The sequence below is a fragment of the Vanessa tameamea genome, chromosome 28 (assembly GCF_037043105.1).
Source record: "Vanessa tameamea isolate UH-Manoa-2023 chromosome 28, ilVanTame1 primary haplotype, whole genome shotgun sequence".
Classification (NCBI taxonomy): Eukaryota; Metazoa; Arthropoda; class Insecta; order Lepidoptera; family Nymphalidae; genus Vanessa; species Vanessa tameamea.
In genome coordinates this window covers 6,108,179-6,123,543 of record NC_087336.1, presented here as the reverse complement: position 1 = coordinate 6,123,543, position 15,365 = coordinate 6,108,179, and the positions used below count along the sequence as shown (strand labels likewise).

Genomic DNA, 15,365 nt, shown 5'->3' with positions numbered 1-15,365 from the left:
TCTATGTGTGAACGTGTTCTCACACGACCTCCAAATAATATATAGGTAAAGCTGAAAGCTGTTTGTTAACCAAAGGAAAATATCCAGAGATTAGATTGTTTGTTTAGTTACAGAAATAACGGGAATTTTCAGTGCGGGGAATTCCCGGTATCATTCCCGTTACCTAACTGTCTCATAGAATACAAATTGATATTGTAGTTGAACGAATTATTTATTTAATACTGTTTGAATAGATCTGGATGGCCGTGTGGAAGCTAACCGGAGGGCGTGGTGTCAAATTGTTGCACCATTTCCTTGTGTTTATTTTTTATTTAATTGTTCTCGTGGGTGATGAAATTATGCCGCTTGTGAACTCTTAACACTAATTTTAAAAAAAGCAAGAGAAATATGTGCCGTCATAACAGTTTTTTAACGAAAGTCGCTCGTTTTTCGTCGAATCGTGAAACCCCACGAATTTATTGGAATACGTTTTAAACATCATATGACGTAGTTCAACAACCCCAGTGTATTTACATATTTGTATTTCAAAACTTTCTGAAATCATTTTTTAAATTTAAAATAGATCTGAATATCTATTACAGTTAATAAAATAGAATTGATCAATCTTTTGATTAACGATTTTGGCATCTTTTTTTCGGCCTTGGTGTTGGACCAAACCACTTGCCACCATAAACATGGCCATAGTTACAAATATTTCTTAACGGGTGATTACACTTTATCTCTTAAAGATCATTGATTATACTTTCAGTAGAAGATAATGACATTGTTTATTTACTCATCCCAAAGAGCATTCTACGGTTATCCGGCTTTAAAATGTTCATTATTAATATTGCTAGTTCTGTAAACAGATTTAAAACTGTCGATTAATAATTAACCATTAAACAAAATCAACGGATAAGTCAAGTTTAATATTAACACATACACAAAATTTTAAATTAATAATAAAATAAAGTATGTGATATCAAAATTTCTCTTTAAATTAAGTTATTGTTGTTATAAGTCAATTCAATTCAAGTTACAAAAGCCAATAGAACCATTTCTTTCGTTTTGTTCAAGACTTACAACTTAATACAAACTCAATACAGCTACATTATTAAAACAATGTTTTCTCCAAATCAAGAAAACACCTGGCTTTGTTGATATAAACAATTTATATCTCATTATGACTTATTTTTAACAAACATTAAGTATGTTTTTACATTACATTAGCAGCCTGTAATTTCCCATTACTTACTAAAACCATACTACGTATAGCGTCTAATTACTCTATTTAAATAAAGAATGTCAAAAATATCGGTTGCTAAATAACTCTTTTAAGTTGCCTCCGTTTAAGAGTGCTCTTTTCCTATGATCTAGGTACCACGTCATAGTCTCTAATGCCGATAGACTGTTATATCGATACTAACGTAATTTTCTCTATTCCAGATAACAAAAGACGAGCATATCCCGGTTCCAAAGTGATGTAAGTTATGTGACTCATGGCCTGTGACGGGAAAAACAAGATGCCGGGGGGAAGATGGCGCACGTGTTTTGGCGCGCTTTTCATTATATGTGTACAAATCGTTAATTGTAAGTATTTTATATTTTATCTGTTAAAATTTAATCAAATATTCAAAAAATCAAAATCTAAATATACTTTATTCAAGTAGGCTTTTACAAACATTTTTACAATCATCATTTAACAAACTATATTAAGTGAAGCTACCACCGTTTCGGAATGTAGATTCTATCGAGAAGAACCGGCAAGAAACTCAATGGTTGTTCTTTTTCAACATTTAAAAAATACAGTCATGTTAGTTAAATAGAATTATATGTAGGTATGTAATACATCCTGCCTGGAATTCAACAAGGATTAGCTCCACGCTTTTTTATCATCTGTATAATCTTGTATTGAATAATATGCCTTCTTTACAAATGGTTCGAATTTATGTAACAGCAAAGTTAAAAATGTCTGCGGAATTTTATTATAGAAACGGATACCTTGCTCCAAGAATGATTTATTGACTTTGCGGAGTCGGAAACTTGGCGTTATAAGCTTATCCTTACTTCTTGTGCACATACAATGATTATCACTGATTTTATCAAAGTGACAATGTTACTGTGATTATTTATAACATTGTTGTAAATATATTGTGACGCAACAGTGAGTAATCCTTCTTTGTTAAAATCCCGAAGACAGTCTCTAACTCCAAGATTATAAATAGTATGATTTAATGTTAGTACATATTTGGCTATAAGTATTGTTTTTGGTGAGATTGATTATAATGTTTAATTATTTATATGTGTAGATAGACTGTCTGTCTGAGCTGAGAACGCGTCCAAAAAAATTGTGGCAAACGTTTGGTTGACTAATACACGCACACTGGTACATTAGTATGATGTTGCCGACTGTCAAGTGTATCTGTCACGCACACCAATATAATAAAGTTGACTCGTTAGTTAGTTAGAGCATAAACATTCACTACAAACTTACTTGGTGGTAGGGCTTTGTGCAACCCCGTCTGGGTAGGTACCACCCACTCATCAGATATTCTACCGCCAGCAGTACTCAGTATTGTTGTGTTCCGGTTTGAAGGGTGACTGTGCCAGTGTAACAGGCACAAGGGACATAATATCTTAGTTCCCGAGGTTGGTGGCGCATTGGTGATGTAAGGAATGATTAATATTTCTTACATTGTCTATAGGCGGTAGTGACCACTTACCATCTGATGACCTATTTGCTCGTCTACCTACCGATGTCATGCAGAAAACGATTTTTAAGCCAATCCGTAAAGAATATCATAGATTATACAAGCTCTCGACCAACGATATCGCGTCAATACGATGTCAAATGTTGTTTATTTTATTCTTGTGGTTGGAGTAGATTATTTGTATTATTTTAAGCTCGGATAATAAATGTTTTAATAAACATTTAATTATCAGAAGTTGTTGAAGCGCTAATTGAAAATTAACTCATAATATTTGATAAAAAGCAGTCACTCGAATATTTGTAGCTGACCATAAGCGATAAGGAAAACATACATATGTAAAATATGTAAAGCAACGGAACGGAACGGAACAGAACACTGATCCCTTAGATACGAACAGTTAAAAAACTTAGTAGTTACATCACTCTGCATCTTCCACCGAATTTTTCACGGCGAGTCTTTGGATTAATCCCGAATGCTGAATTTTACTTTCGGACAACATTAACAGCCTGTAAATTTCCCACTGCTGGGCTAATGCCTCCTCTCCCTTTGAGGAAAAGGTTTGGAGTATATTCCACCACGCAGCTCCAATGCGGTTTGGTTGGATACACATGTGGCAGAATTTCGTTGAAATTAAACATATGCAGGTTTCCTCACGATGTTTTCCTTCACCGCCGGGCAAGAGACGGATTATAAACACAAGCGCTTCGTGATCCACAGCAACATAAGCATAATACCGAGAGTCAGTTATTTTACCAAGAGAAATATAAAATGAAGCACAAGAAAGTTACTTTTTCTCGCTTAGCAAACATCTAGGCCAATAGATCGGATGCTTCCTAGATATCGATCTGTTTGTCTTTATATATTTGCATACTATACAATCGTCTGTCTGTATATTGTTAATATATATCTATAAACATTCCAGTAATAATAAAGTTTTGTTTAATTGGAAGACAATTTTAACGGAGGTGAGCCCTAAGTGGAATTTTCGTTATAAACTACAACAGCATTGTCCATTTTAAGGAATTACTATTATTTCTGTTTGGGGCAAATAAACCTAAAGTTAGTGGTAATGGTCTCATGGTCTTCAGACCTTGGTCACAGGGGAATGGAGGCCCTGGAGACACAAAGGAGAGGCCCCAAATTATTATTTCACTGATAAATGTTAATTTCATTTCTGTTTGTAGGGTTTGTTAATAATTTATTTATTCTTAAAACAGTAATTTGTAATCTTGTATATTAATAACGTAAGCAGATTGTCCCAGTGTTTATGGGACGATGGCTGCACATAAAAAATCGGTTACGGTCTCGTTTTGAAGAGCTCCAGCCGTAGATGAGCAGAAAATGAAAGAGGATTCTTGATTGTAATTCATTAAATTGTTACAGTTTAATAAAAAATAATTTGAGAGAGCGGAATGAAGTTACTGGCCGGTTGTAGAAAACTAATTTTAAGTATTTGACATTAAAAAATTCATTCAAAAAAAGGTTTCATCAGTTTACAATGAAATGTAATCAAAAACAAAACCTGTCATAGGATTTGAAATACCTAAAAATATTAAATAAACCGAAAAAGGGCGACCGACAAGTAATATAATAATTTGACTATATCTAGAGTCTAGATTCTAGACATCTAAACATATATTATATTACAACTAAAAATTCGTAACATCTCTTGTGGAAGTCCCAGGGCTTAATCTTTTATATACTAACTCAGTTTTAAATACAGAGCGCTTACAAGTAATGGATCTAAAATTAACACCATTTTACAAACGATAAAGTTCACAATCAGCTCAATAAATCATTGTCCTATTTCCAAACCACGCAAACAAAACCCGGCGTGTTAATGACCGCGATTTAAAAATACCGATGATATAATGTAATGCTTTGAAATGTAGTGAATATTTGCATTCGCCGTTTAATAAAATATTATTTAATACAGCATGGCGTAAAACGAAGTCGCTTCCCGCCTGTGCGGTTAGATCTTTTAAACTACGCGACCGATTTTCATGCGGTTTTTATCAATAAATAGGGGGTCACTGCTAACTTATAACGGGAATGACACGTTCCCGAATTTAATTTGTTAATATTGCTACCGGGATTGTATCATTTCGATGTCATGAAGTATTTTTTTTTAATTAACATCAGCTAAGCAAATAAAACCGGCCAAGTGTAGTACTCGCGTACGAACGGTTCCGTACCATTATCTATAAAAACGGCAAAAATATTTATATATGTTGTGTGGGAAGCCCCAAATTATAAATATTTATTTTATTCTGTTTTTTGTTGTTAGAGCGGTAATAAAAATACATTATTTCAACTGTCTAACTATCAAGTTCATGAAATACAGCCTGGTGACCGACGCGACGGACGGACGGACAGTAGCGTCACAGTAGTAGGTTACCCTTTGGTACGGAACCCTAAAAATGATCTGTTACGGCCGTTTACATTCTCAAAGCTTTTGGCAATATTTAAACAAATTTGGCAGGCTTAAGTTGGCAACACACGCTTATAACAATATTATTTTTCGAAAAAATCGAAAAAATAGATGGATATTACCAAATAACAATGACAAGTATTTCGTAAACAAAAGATGTACTTGTGGAAAATGTACGTCTCCGCAAAAGTCGATTCATCTTCCAATTTTTTTTATTATTTTTTCTTATGATATACAATAGAATCCGTTTATTATGACTCCGCCTTTATTGACCAACCGTTTATAATGACGTAATTACACTATGAAGTTTGGATCTCATTTAAAATTCTTTGTAAAAAGTCGGATCACATTTTTAATAGATTATGTTCGGTTATAATGACCGACATGATTCTTTATACCTTCGGCAATGTTCGTTCGGCACCTGCCTCGTTATTGTTTTTAATCTGAGTGAGTAATTGACACTTGGAGGTCACGCATCACATACGGGGAAAAAGAAGGCGAGGAAGATCCATTACCTACTGCAGAAGAGGCAGTAAAGGCTGCAGATTTGTTCATAGCAATATTGAAAATAATTATTTGGAGCCCTCTTAAATATTTATATTACTTTGATTTTAAGTATTTGTTTTGATAGCGGCATAATACTTATGTAAAAATGTCACGTGTCTAACTATCACGGTTCATGAGATACAGCCGGATGACAGACGGTCGGTCGGACGGACGGACAGCGGAGTCTCAGGATTGGTAGGGTCCGTTTTAACCTTTGGGTACGGAACCCTAAAAAGCATGGCGTTATTATATCTTTAATATCCATACAAATTTAATTTGAGAACAAAGTAACTGTAACGTTAATTTTTATTACGATTTTTTTACGTTTAACAATAAATAAGTAAGTAATGCTTCTATTTTGAATAGAGTAGTTGGATTTTGGGTGGTTATAACCGCTGTTTCGCGGTAGACTAACATTTTGAAACGGTAAATTTTAATGTATGCAAAATGAAACTATTAATTCAGTATGAACGTCACAGGTCGTACTCATGAACACCTGTTACTAAGAAAATGGATGGTATTAAGGAATGTGCGCTCTAATTGAATGCCCCCCCCCCAATATTATAGTATAGTATTATGATAAAAAATTGCGTTTTACATAATCTAAAATAGATAGGATTTTGTAGTACTTTAAAGTAAATATTGTGCCTCTGTAAACATCGGAAAAAAACGTATTGCACTTTATAAATGAAAAAAAAATTAAAAAAACAATCTTGATATTTGAACTTTAATACATTTTTTATGGTGTAGGTAGGCCGGATATTATTTACAAGATTATATAGATGATAAAAAAGCGTGGAGTTAATGCTTGTTGACTTCCAGACAGGAGACATAACATACATATATAATTGTATTTAACTAACATTACTGTATTTTTAGATGTTGAAAAAGAGTAACTACTGAGTTTCTTGCCGGTTCTTCTCGGTAGAATCTACATTACGAACCGGTGGTAGCTATACTTTAAATAGTTTGTTAAATGACGATTCAAAAGTGCTTGTAAAAGCCTACTAGAATAAAGTATATTTTGATTTTACTTTATGATTTTGGATAGCTAAATGGGTCCTACCTATACACGGCCTTGATGGTTAGTGGTCACCACCTGTTAATATTAACCTGTTAACGGTTAATATTTCTATATATGCCCATATACATTAGCGCTGTAAGAAATATTAAAAAATACTTACATTGGTGACATATACGTTCAAAATAATTATATATATACTTTAAGCGGTTCTATTCTCGTTTAGCGGTTGATCGTCAGGCGTTAACAAAGTTAAAAAGTAGCCTGTATCCCTTTCTGGAGTTAAAGCTTAATAACAAAATCGGTTCAGTAATTTGACAAAACAGGCAGAAATAAAATAATTTAATATATTTAGAATAAGAACATATTTTTCATAAACGTTTTATATTACATCACCATTGCTCCTAAAACGCTGTTGAACTATACACCAAGTGCAAATGGGTCATTGACCTTTAAAACCTTGAATTCGCTTCGATGTTTGCGCCGTGATGAAATAATCGTCATTTTAAAGCGCTCAGGGAAATGCATCGAACGACTTACGTTCGAGATAACTTAACGTTATTTTATTTTTGTGGGTGTTGGTGGGGGGTGGGGGGTGCTGTTAATGCAAATTGGTATGAAAAAGTCCACAATAACAGTAAGTTCACGGCAGCTTTATATTGAATATCAGTCATGTGATATGACAATTCAAAAGGCTTGTAAGAGTTACTGTACTGTACTGTACTGTACTGTAGAATATAGTATATGTTTAATACCGTCACGTATGATACGTCAATTATTATTATAGTGACAGCACCCTTGTTAAACTACGTTTGTATATTAGTATGTTGTTTTGTTGTTTATTTCAAAGACATTTCACATTTTTTTAATGTGTGTAATGTATGTATATATATATCTATGTAAAAATCTTCGTTCCAACACGGCGTTCCAAGAGTCCTCTCGGTTTTCCGATTTTCGTTTGCCCTTCTAACTGCTGAGTTTCGAAACTAAGTAGTAATTAAATTGGAAATCGGTAATAACAGTATTAGCCTGTAAATTTCCCACTGCTGAGCTAAGGCCTTCCCTCCCTTTGAGGAGAAGGTTAGGAGCACATGAAAATTCAGTGGTGCTTGCCTAGGTTTGAACCTGCAATCATCGATTAAGATGCACGCGTTCTAGACAATGGCGTTGTAAGAAATATTAACCATTAACATCAATGCGCCACCGACCCTGGGAAACAAGATGTCACGTTCCTTGTGCCTGTAGTTACTGGCTCACTCACCCTTCAAATCGGAACACAACAATACCGAGTACAATACTTTGATAAATTGACTATAGTCATGTTTCAAGTATAATTGTTAATTCCTCTAAAGTATTTCACTTTCCCTTCTTTGTATCGTACGTTATTCATGGCACCGTATTTTTACATTTGTAATCTTAATTAATTACACATCTACATAGTTAAATTAATATTTCTTAATTAGCCTTAATTAGTGCTTTGAATCTTTCGTGTTTTTTTTGCGTCTTAGTCTTTTACCAGTAGGTTTCGTCACGACGTTTCCTTTCATCGCCGAGCACGCAATGAATCTTAAAAACAAATAAATAGACGCTTCGTCGATGTTTGATGTGATTGTTAAGGATTTGATTAAGTACTCATTTATATTCCATTAATTCAGATCCGAAAGTCTAATCATATTTAGCTTAGTCTCGTATAGAATCGGGATTTAAAAAATTGTCTATCTTTTTAAATAAAAATAACAATATATCATAGTTTTATTAATAAATAACCTATCCTAGCATTATGATATTAATATATATAAAATTTAAGTATTAATATAAGCTCTTCTATAGTTAAACGATTTCAATATTAATTAGTCTAACTTAGATTAGTTTAAGTTATCTCTTCTGTCGGGCGTTTCGAGACGAACACGTATTTTTATGACGAAGAGATGACAGAAAATCTGTGATCCCATGTGTCATTAACTTCATCTGGCGTATTATAGCTGAACTAGAGCAACTATCATCATCCTCATGTCCTTCTTCCATACTTCTCTATTTGACGTCATCTCACAAGTAACATTCTTTCCAGCCATATCATCTTTCAAACAATCCATGCATCGTTTCTTTGGTCGTCCCCTTCGTCTATCCATCCGCAGCCATGCTCAAGACCTTCCTCAAAACACGGTCCTCATTCCTCCGCATAACATACCTTGACAGGGCTTCCACACAACCAGAGCCACTAATGTTGCGTGTCTATTTTTCTATAGTCTATTGCAATAGAATACGAAATAAAGATAAACAAACCTTAAATTTACGCCACGTTTTGCTAATCTCTCAGTTATTTTGTGCACTAACAGTTAACTAATATATCTTTATTAATTCACCATTATTCAATTTAAGTACTTATATCCCTTTTAAATTTACCATACCATAACGTATATCATAGATTCTATTCGAGCCCTCGACCAATGATATCTCGTCCATTTAATACAAAATGTTATTTATTTGGCTTTTGTCCTCTTGTGGTTGGAATTAACTACACTTATCAAGTTATTGATAATCTTTACACATTTTAATGGATTGAAGGAAAAGCCAAAGTATGAAGACGTCGATTAAGTTACTTGGTGAATATCTTGTGAGTTGGTGCTACCCAGACGGGCTTGCACAAAGCCCAACTAAATATGGTAGATTCAAAGCGTTGACCAGTTCATTTATATATATATATATATGTACTTACGGATAAGTCCTACGTAAAGCGTACTTGGGTTAGTTTTGATATTGATATATCTAATATTTAAAAGTGGTTCAATTAAATAAAAAACAATATATATGTACATTTTTTTAATCGCTCGTCGTTTTCTTTTTGCCGGAATAATTTTAATATAATCTATTGTCTAAAATATGCTATCAAATTACCACGCGTGGGCGAAACCGTGAGCGGCGTATGCGATGGGCGCGTGTGCGATGGGAGCTGGGTGGGTCTGAGAGAGAGACTGGGTCGACACGGACTGGCTACCAGCGACGATGGGAGCGGCGTAAGCTCCGGCGGTGTAAGCGCCAGCGATGTAAGAGGGAGCTGCGTAGGTGGCGTAGGCGGGAGCGGCGTATGCAGCCACAGGTGCGGCTACAACGGGGGCTACGTGGCCGGCGAGCTGGCGAGCGATGACGGGAGCGGCGTTAGCGGCGGCACCGTCAATAGCAGCGGCAGCGGTCTGAGCAGCGTTCACCGCTTGCCAGGCGTGGTCCTCAGCGGCGTTGATGGCTTTGCCGTGGCTCTCGGCGACTTGGTCGTTGATCTGTTGGACGGTGTCGACAGCGGCACGTGCGTGGTCGGAGGCTTCGACGTGGGCGTCGATGGCAGCACCCTGGATATCACCAGGAGGAATAGTAGGGACGGCTACTGGGGCAGCGTGGGCTACTGCCACGGGGGCAGCGGCGTAGGCCAAAGGTGCAGCGTGAGCTACAGCCCATGGTGCTGCGTGGTTGATAAGACCACTGGAGTAGGATGTGGCCAGCAGGGCGCCAGAAGGCGCGGCTGCGGCGCAAGCGAAGACGGCGGCGGCTACAATCTGTTGAAAAAAAAAAAACAATTAATGGAGTCAACGTGACCTTCTGAAGTCAATGGTTGTACGAATAGCAAAACGCGTTCGGTTTCAATGGCACAAGTAAAAGTCTCTCGATATCAAATTAGCAAGCAATTAATTGAACAGCATTGAGAAATAATTGAATTACGATAAAAATATAAACCAACCAGAAATCTCATCGTGCACTTCTGTTCGACTGCTCGAAAGCTACTGATACATTTTGCAACGCCTCAGACAGCTTTTATACCCGCTCGACTATGACTAAACGGAACTCGAACGAGTAACTGGCCACCACCAAGGGCGCAGGGGTGCCAGGAAGCAATTTTGACAGATTTCTGCGCGGCAAGTCTGACATGTGTTCGAATTTGGAATGCGGCCAATGTCAATTACTTTTTAATGTCAGATTTGTCCGGTCCACGCAAAGGACCACCTTTCTTGTTACGTATCGAATTATATTCATTAAATTTTAGATTGTTGTTAACATTGGTTAGAAATGTCCGGGATTTGGACTCGCACGGACGTCTTTTGTGTTCATTTTATATATTAATATAAAGTATATTTGATTAGTTCGTATGTAAGTGCATATTGACGCAGGTCTGTACTTAGGTAACGTTTTTAAATCTGACCGTACTGGATCTGGCATTTTGTTGTGTGTGTGACTACTTTACAACTAAATACGCCATTGCCAAAAAACCACATACGATTAAACAAACCGCCGTGTTAATGTAGAATTCGTGGGAATTTCGTTGATATTTATTTTTATTTCAAACAAAAAATATGAAGAGTTTAGTTGCGACACGATATGTTCCTAAGTTACGAGAACGCTAAGTAAACGCTTGTTACGTGAATAATCTTACATTAAAGCGAGTGAATCTGCGAAACTCAGCTAGTTATAGAATAATATTGTATTTTTTTTACATTACATACATTAACAGCCTGTAAATTTCCCACTGCTGGGCTAAGGCCTTCTCTCCCTTTGAGGAGAAGGTTTGGAACCTATTCCACCACGGTGCTCCAATGCGGGTTGGTGGAATACAAGTGTTAGTATTTTCCTTCACCGCCGAGTACGAGATTAATTATAAACACAAATTAAGCACGTGAAAATTCAGTGTTGCTTGTCTAGGTTTGAACCCGAAACCATCGGTTAAGATGCTCGCGTTCTAACCACTGGGCCATCTCGGCTCTCCTATATAATATTGTATACTAAAAGCTTCTCTGAAACATTTTTTGATATAAGTTTTATGTATATTGGTTTTGTATTTATCTCAGCTAGGTATAACAAAAATGATAATCTTCTCGTATAGTATAGATAGCATTTGTTTAATCAGACTTCTGGGGCGCCTCACCCATGGTTCAAGATTTATACATACCGGCGACGAGACAGACGGACGGACAGCAGTCTTATACCCTGTACAAGATAGCTCGATCTTTTTGATAGATGTAAATTTTTCTGATCGACATAACTTTGCAATGACGAACATATTATTTTCTTAATTAGATTTTATAAAATTGTAAAAATATTTTAAAAAAATACATATAATACAAAAGTTCCTAAAGATTCGAGCGTTCTCCGAAAATTATAAGACTTTTTCTATTATATATTATTGCGTCAAAGTAAAATTTATATAGAAACACTGAAAATAATAGACGCTCGTACGATGTTCCATCGGTCGGACGGTAGGGACGCGAATAACAGGCAGTGACTGTTACAAATATCGATTACAAAAATCCTTATTAAAGATCATTCAGAAACATCAAGCTAACTTGAACAGGGTATGGTAATTGGGCATCATTTACCCTTTGGATACGGAAAAATAAAGAAATTACTCGTATTTATAGTATAGTGGTTATGTTAAAAATGGTTTAAGTATGTTAAAATCTTTGGAATAAAAAAAAATCATATATATATTCTGTGTTGTGTGATTATATATATCCTATCGAAGTATGTCGCACACATGCAACAACATCAATTTGTATATACGAGTCGTTACGAAAGATATATTCAAATGTTCTGTTAGCGTGTTCGAGATGTTGTTCCGGCACAGAATAGAACCTCCTCTTTTATGTGTTACCGTCGAAGCCTAGTCGAATATATTAAATGTGCATCTTTTAAGCACATGAGCACTTTGAGTGTATTTCTATTAAGAGAATACCTTCGATGGATCTAAGTTTTGTTATACTAGATGAAATACCGGCTTCGATCAGGTAAAATAAATAAAATTAAACAAATACGGTTTACTGTTTACTTCATTACATGTATAAAACAAAGTCGTTTACCGCTGTCTGTCCCTATGTATGCTATCTTTAAAATTACACAACGGATTTTGATGCGGTTTTTTTTAATAGATAAATTGATTCAAGAGGAAGGCTTATATGTATGTATGCACAATATAGTAGAGAAACACTGATAACCCTACGAGATAGATCAAAATAATGTGCTACAGTATTGTACACCTTAAAAAGGTCTTCAAAAAAGTCCGCGATGGTATATATCTGTCTTTAAGGGTTAGCCCACAACAAGCATTTTTTATCCTTTACTTTTTACGAGAAATAATGGCTTATTTTCGAAGCGATTTTAAGCAATACTTCGGTTTGTATTGTCTAACGACTAAAAGACTGTGCACGTTGTAAGACATTCTGTAGTATATTTATCATCAGCATTGCACCCGTGCGAAGCCGGGACGGTAGTTTCATATAAAATATACCTATTTCATAAAAGTCGTGATCATCTACGATTATCAAACATCTATATTTTCTATTTAGGTGATGAGAAATGAGGTAATTTTACTAACTTTGGCATTCAAATTAACTTAAAATTCAAAGGTAGTAAGTAGGTCGGTTCCTTTTGTCAAACATGGTCGCCCGCTGAACTGTCGTGTCTTTGAATCCCACGGGATTAATATCGAAATATCTCGATTATACGAATTTCGCTGATACAAGTTGTCTAAAAATCGTTATTTGTAAACGATCTGTACTTGTGGATAGGTTTCGATCGAGTCTCTCGTGGACCTGCACGAAATTATTAATATAGTTATGTACATATATATGTTTATAAATAAAAAAATAAAACAGTTTAATAGAAGGTATGGCTTAACCGGAAATTTATCCAGTGTCTTAACCACCCGGATGTATTTAACGTTATTTGAATACATGTTTGCAATATCAAGTTTTTTAATATCAAATGTAATGAATTTACAGCTAAAAAAGTAAAGTAAATATTCAGTAAATGTCACTGGCGGGCTGTATCTCGTTGGTCTAGTGGCTAAATATAAAATCAAAATTAAAATATACTTTATTCAAGTAGACTTTTACAAGTACTTTTGAAACTTCATTTAATAAACTATATTTAGTGAAGCTACCACCGGTTCGGAATGAAGATTCTACCGAGAAGAACCGACAAGAAACTCAATAGTTAATCTTTTTTATCATCTGTATAATCTTGAATTGAATAATATGCCTTAAAAATGCTTAAAAAATACATTGATAAAGCTAATGTATTTTTTACCAGTGACATAAGGTTAAAGACCCCGAGTTCCTGTGTAAAACGCCAGGTCGGGCCGATAAAAAGTTTTCGGGTTTTTCCGTCAAATCTCACTAATATCCTAGTATCCCTGTGTCTGAAAGTTGAACTCTTTTTGTGCGTGTCGGATTTTCCATCCCATCGGGTTACAAAAATGAGGGTGTTGTTTTTAATGATATTAAACGTAATTATAAGTTGCACGCTATGTTTTATCGAATACGAATTCGACCAAAGATAACAGAGTCAAGTCAAAAATTACAGAGGACATCCAGTGATGTACTTATAAACTAGGGATGTGAAAATCGAAAAAGATGAGGTTATTTAAATATACCGTACATACTTCAACAGGGAATAGAGAGTCCATCTGAGTCTGCACACACACACACACACACATTACAAACGACGTTATACATACGTAACGAATAATATTTCGATTGTAAATTAAACGTATCTACTGTTGATCAAAATCAAAGTATACTTTATTCAAGTACATTCTTACAAGCACTCGAATCGTAATCTAACAAGGTTATTCTAATTTTAATATTAAGCTATCACCGGTTCCGAATGTTGGTCTCTGGAATGCGTCTCGTTTGAACATCAGCGAATATTCACACATAGTTCTTCTATCCATTGTATAGATATAGAACAGTATAATATATTTCACATAACTGTTCCACTGTTCTGTTTGTTTCCCGAAAATAAATAAATAAATTAATTAAAATAAAAAGTTATGCCTTATTTGTATTTATTGGATCGAAGTTCTTCTACGCAATGAAAAAGCCTCTAGGCGACCATTCCCTCTCTCTGTATATACTCTAGACATGAAATACAAAAAACAGGTCAAGAAATGCATATACGTCGCAAAGGATGATTTTTGTATATGTTCTAAATACGGCTTAGAAAAGCTGAAAAGTTAAAAAGGTAGGTTAAATATGTACACGACCTTAATTGTAAAGCGTAAATTAAGCAACAAAAAACTATTTACCATAATTCTCGTATGACGACGCGCGGCTGATTATCGCAAAAAAAAAAAACAAAAACCGAAATTCAATCCCATTTTCAAGATGGCGACGAACGCACATAGGAAATCGAGGTCGAAAATTTCGAGTTAAGCTTTTTTAATACCGATTCATTTGTATTTAATGTATATAATGACTGGATTACTAAAAAATAATACATAATCCCGAAGCTACCCAAACAAGTGCTCAGGTGCAAGCACTGTTCTGGCGATCTCCCCTCCCAAAAATTGTATTTAAGAGACCTGAGGCGCCTCACTGATGTCCCAAGACTCGACTTTATGCTCCCATTCACTTTGGACTAAGACGAGCTTGGATATAGCATTCCTTATACAACTAGTTTGAACTAATTATAACTGTTTAATTAAATCAATTGAAAATTTGATCTTTAGAGGTATTTTGTAAAAAAAATGAGACGATCGTAAATGTCAGAGAGTGCTATGCGACATTGACGGTAATGATTATGACATTTAAAGGATACAAGTATCATAAAAGTGTATCAAAGGTAAGGTGTAAAGTCGGTCTATAACTCGCGATACGAAGTGACTTTTAAAAGTAAGCACTGCGGCTGCCGTTTA

The 15,365-nt window shown here is 35.3% G+C and overlaps 2 protein-coding genes across 2 annotated transcripts in view; one reads left to right on the top strand and one right to left on the bottom strand.

The window, feature by feature from the left end:
• Positions 1-15,365, top strand: part of LOC113391820 (uncharacterized) — a 74,931-nt gene that overhangs the window by 32,689 nt on the left and 26,877 nt on the right. Inside the window, exon 2 of the mRNA XM_064219495.1 lies at positions 1,426-1,569. Coding sequence (XP_064075565.1) covers positions 1,479-1,569 — 91 coding nt within the window. The 5' untranslated portion in view covers positions 1,426-1,478. The remainder of the gene's footprint in view (positions 1-1,425; positions 1,570-15,365) is intronic.
• On the bottom strand, positions 9,494-10,621 carry LOC113391842 (larval/pupal cuticle protein H1C-like). Its single transcript, XM_026627944.2, has 2 exons — positions 10,419-10,621; positions 9,494-10,236 (listed from the first exon to the last, which is right to left on the bottom strand). The coding sequence occupies exons 1-2, from the start codon at positions 10,428-10,430 to the stop codon at positions 9,580-9,582; spliced, it is 669 nt and encodes a 222-aa protein (XP_026483729.1). The 5' UTR covers positions 10,431-10,621; the 3' UTR covers positions 9,494-9,579.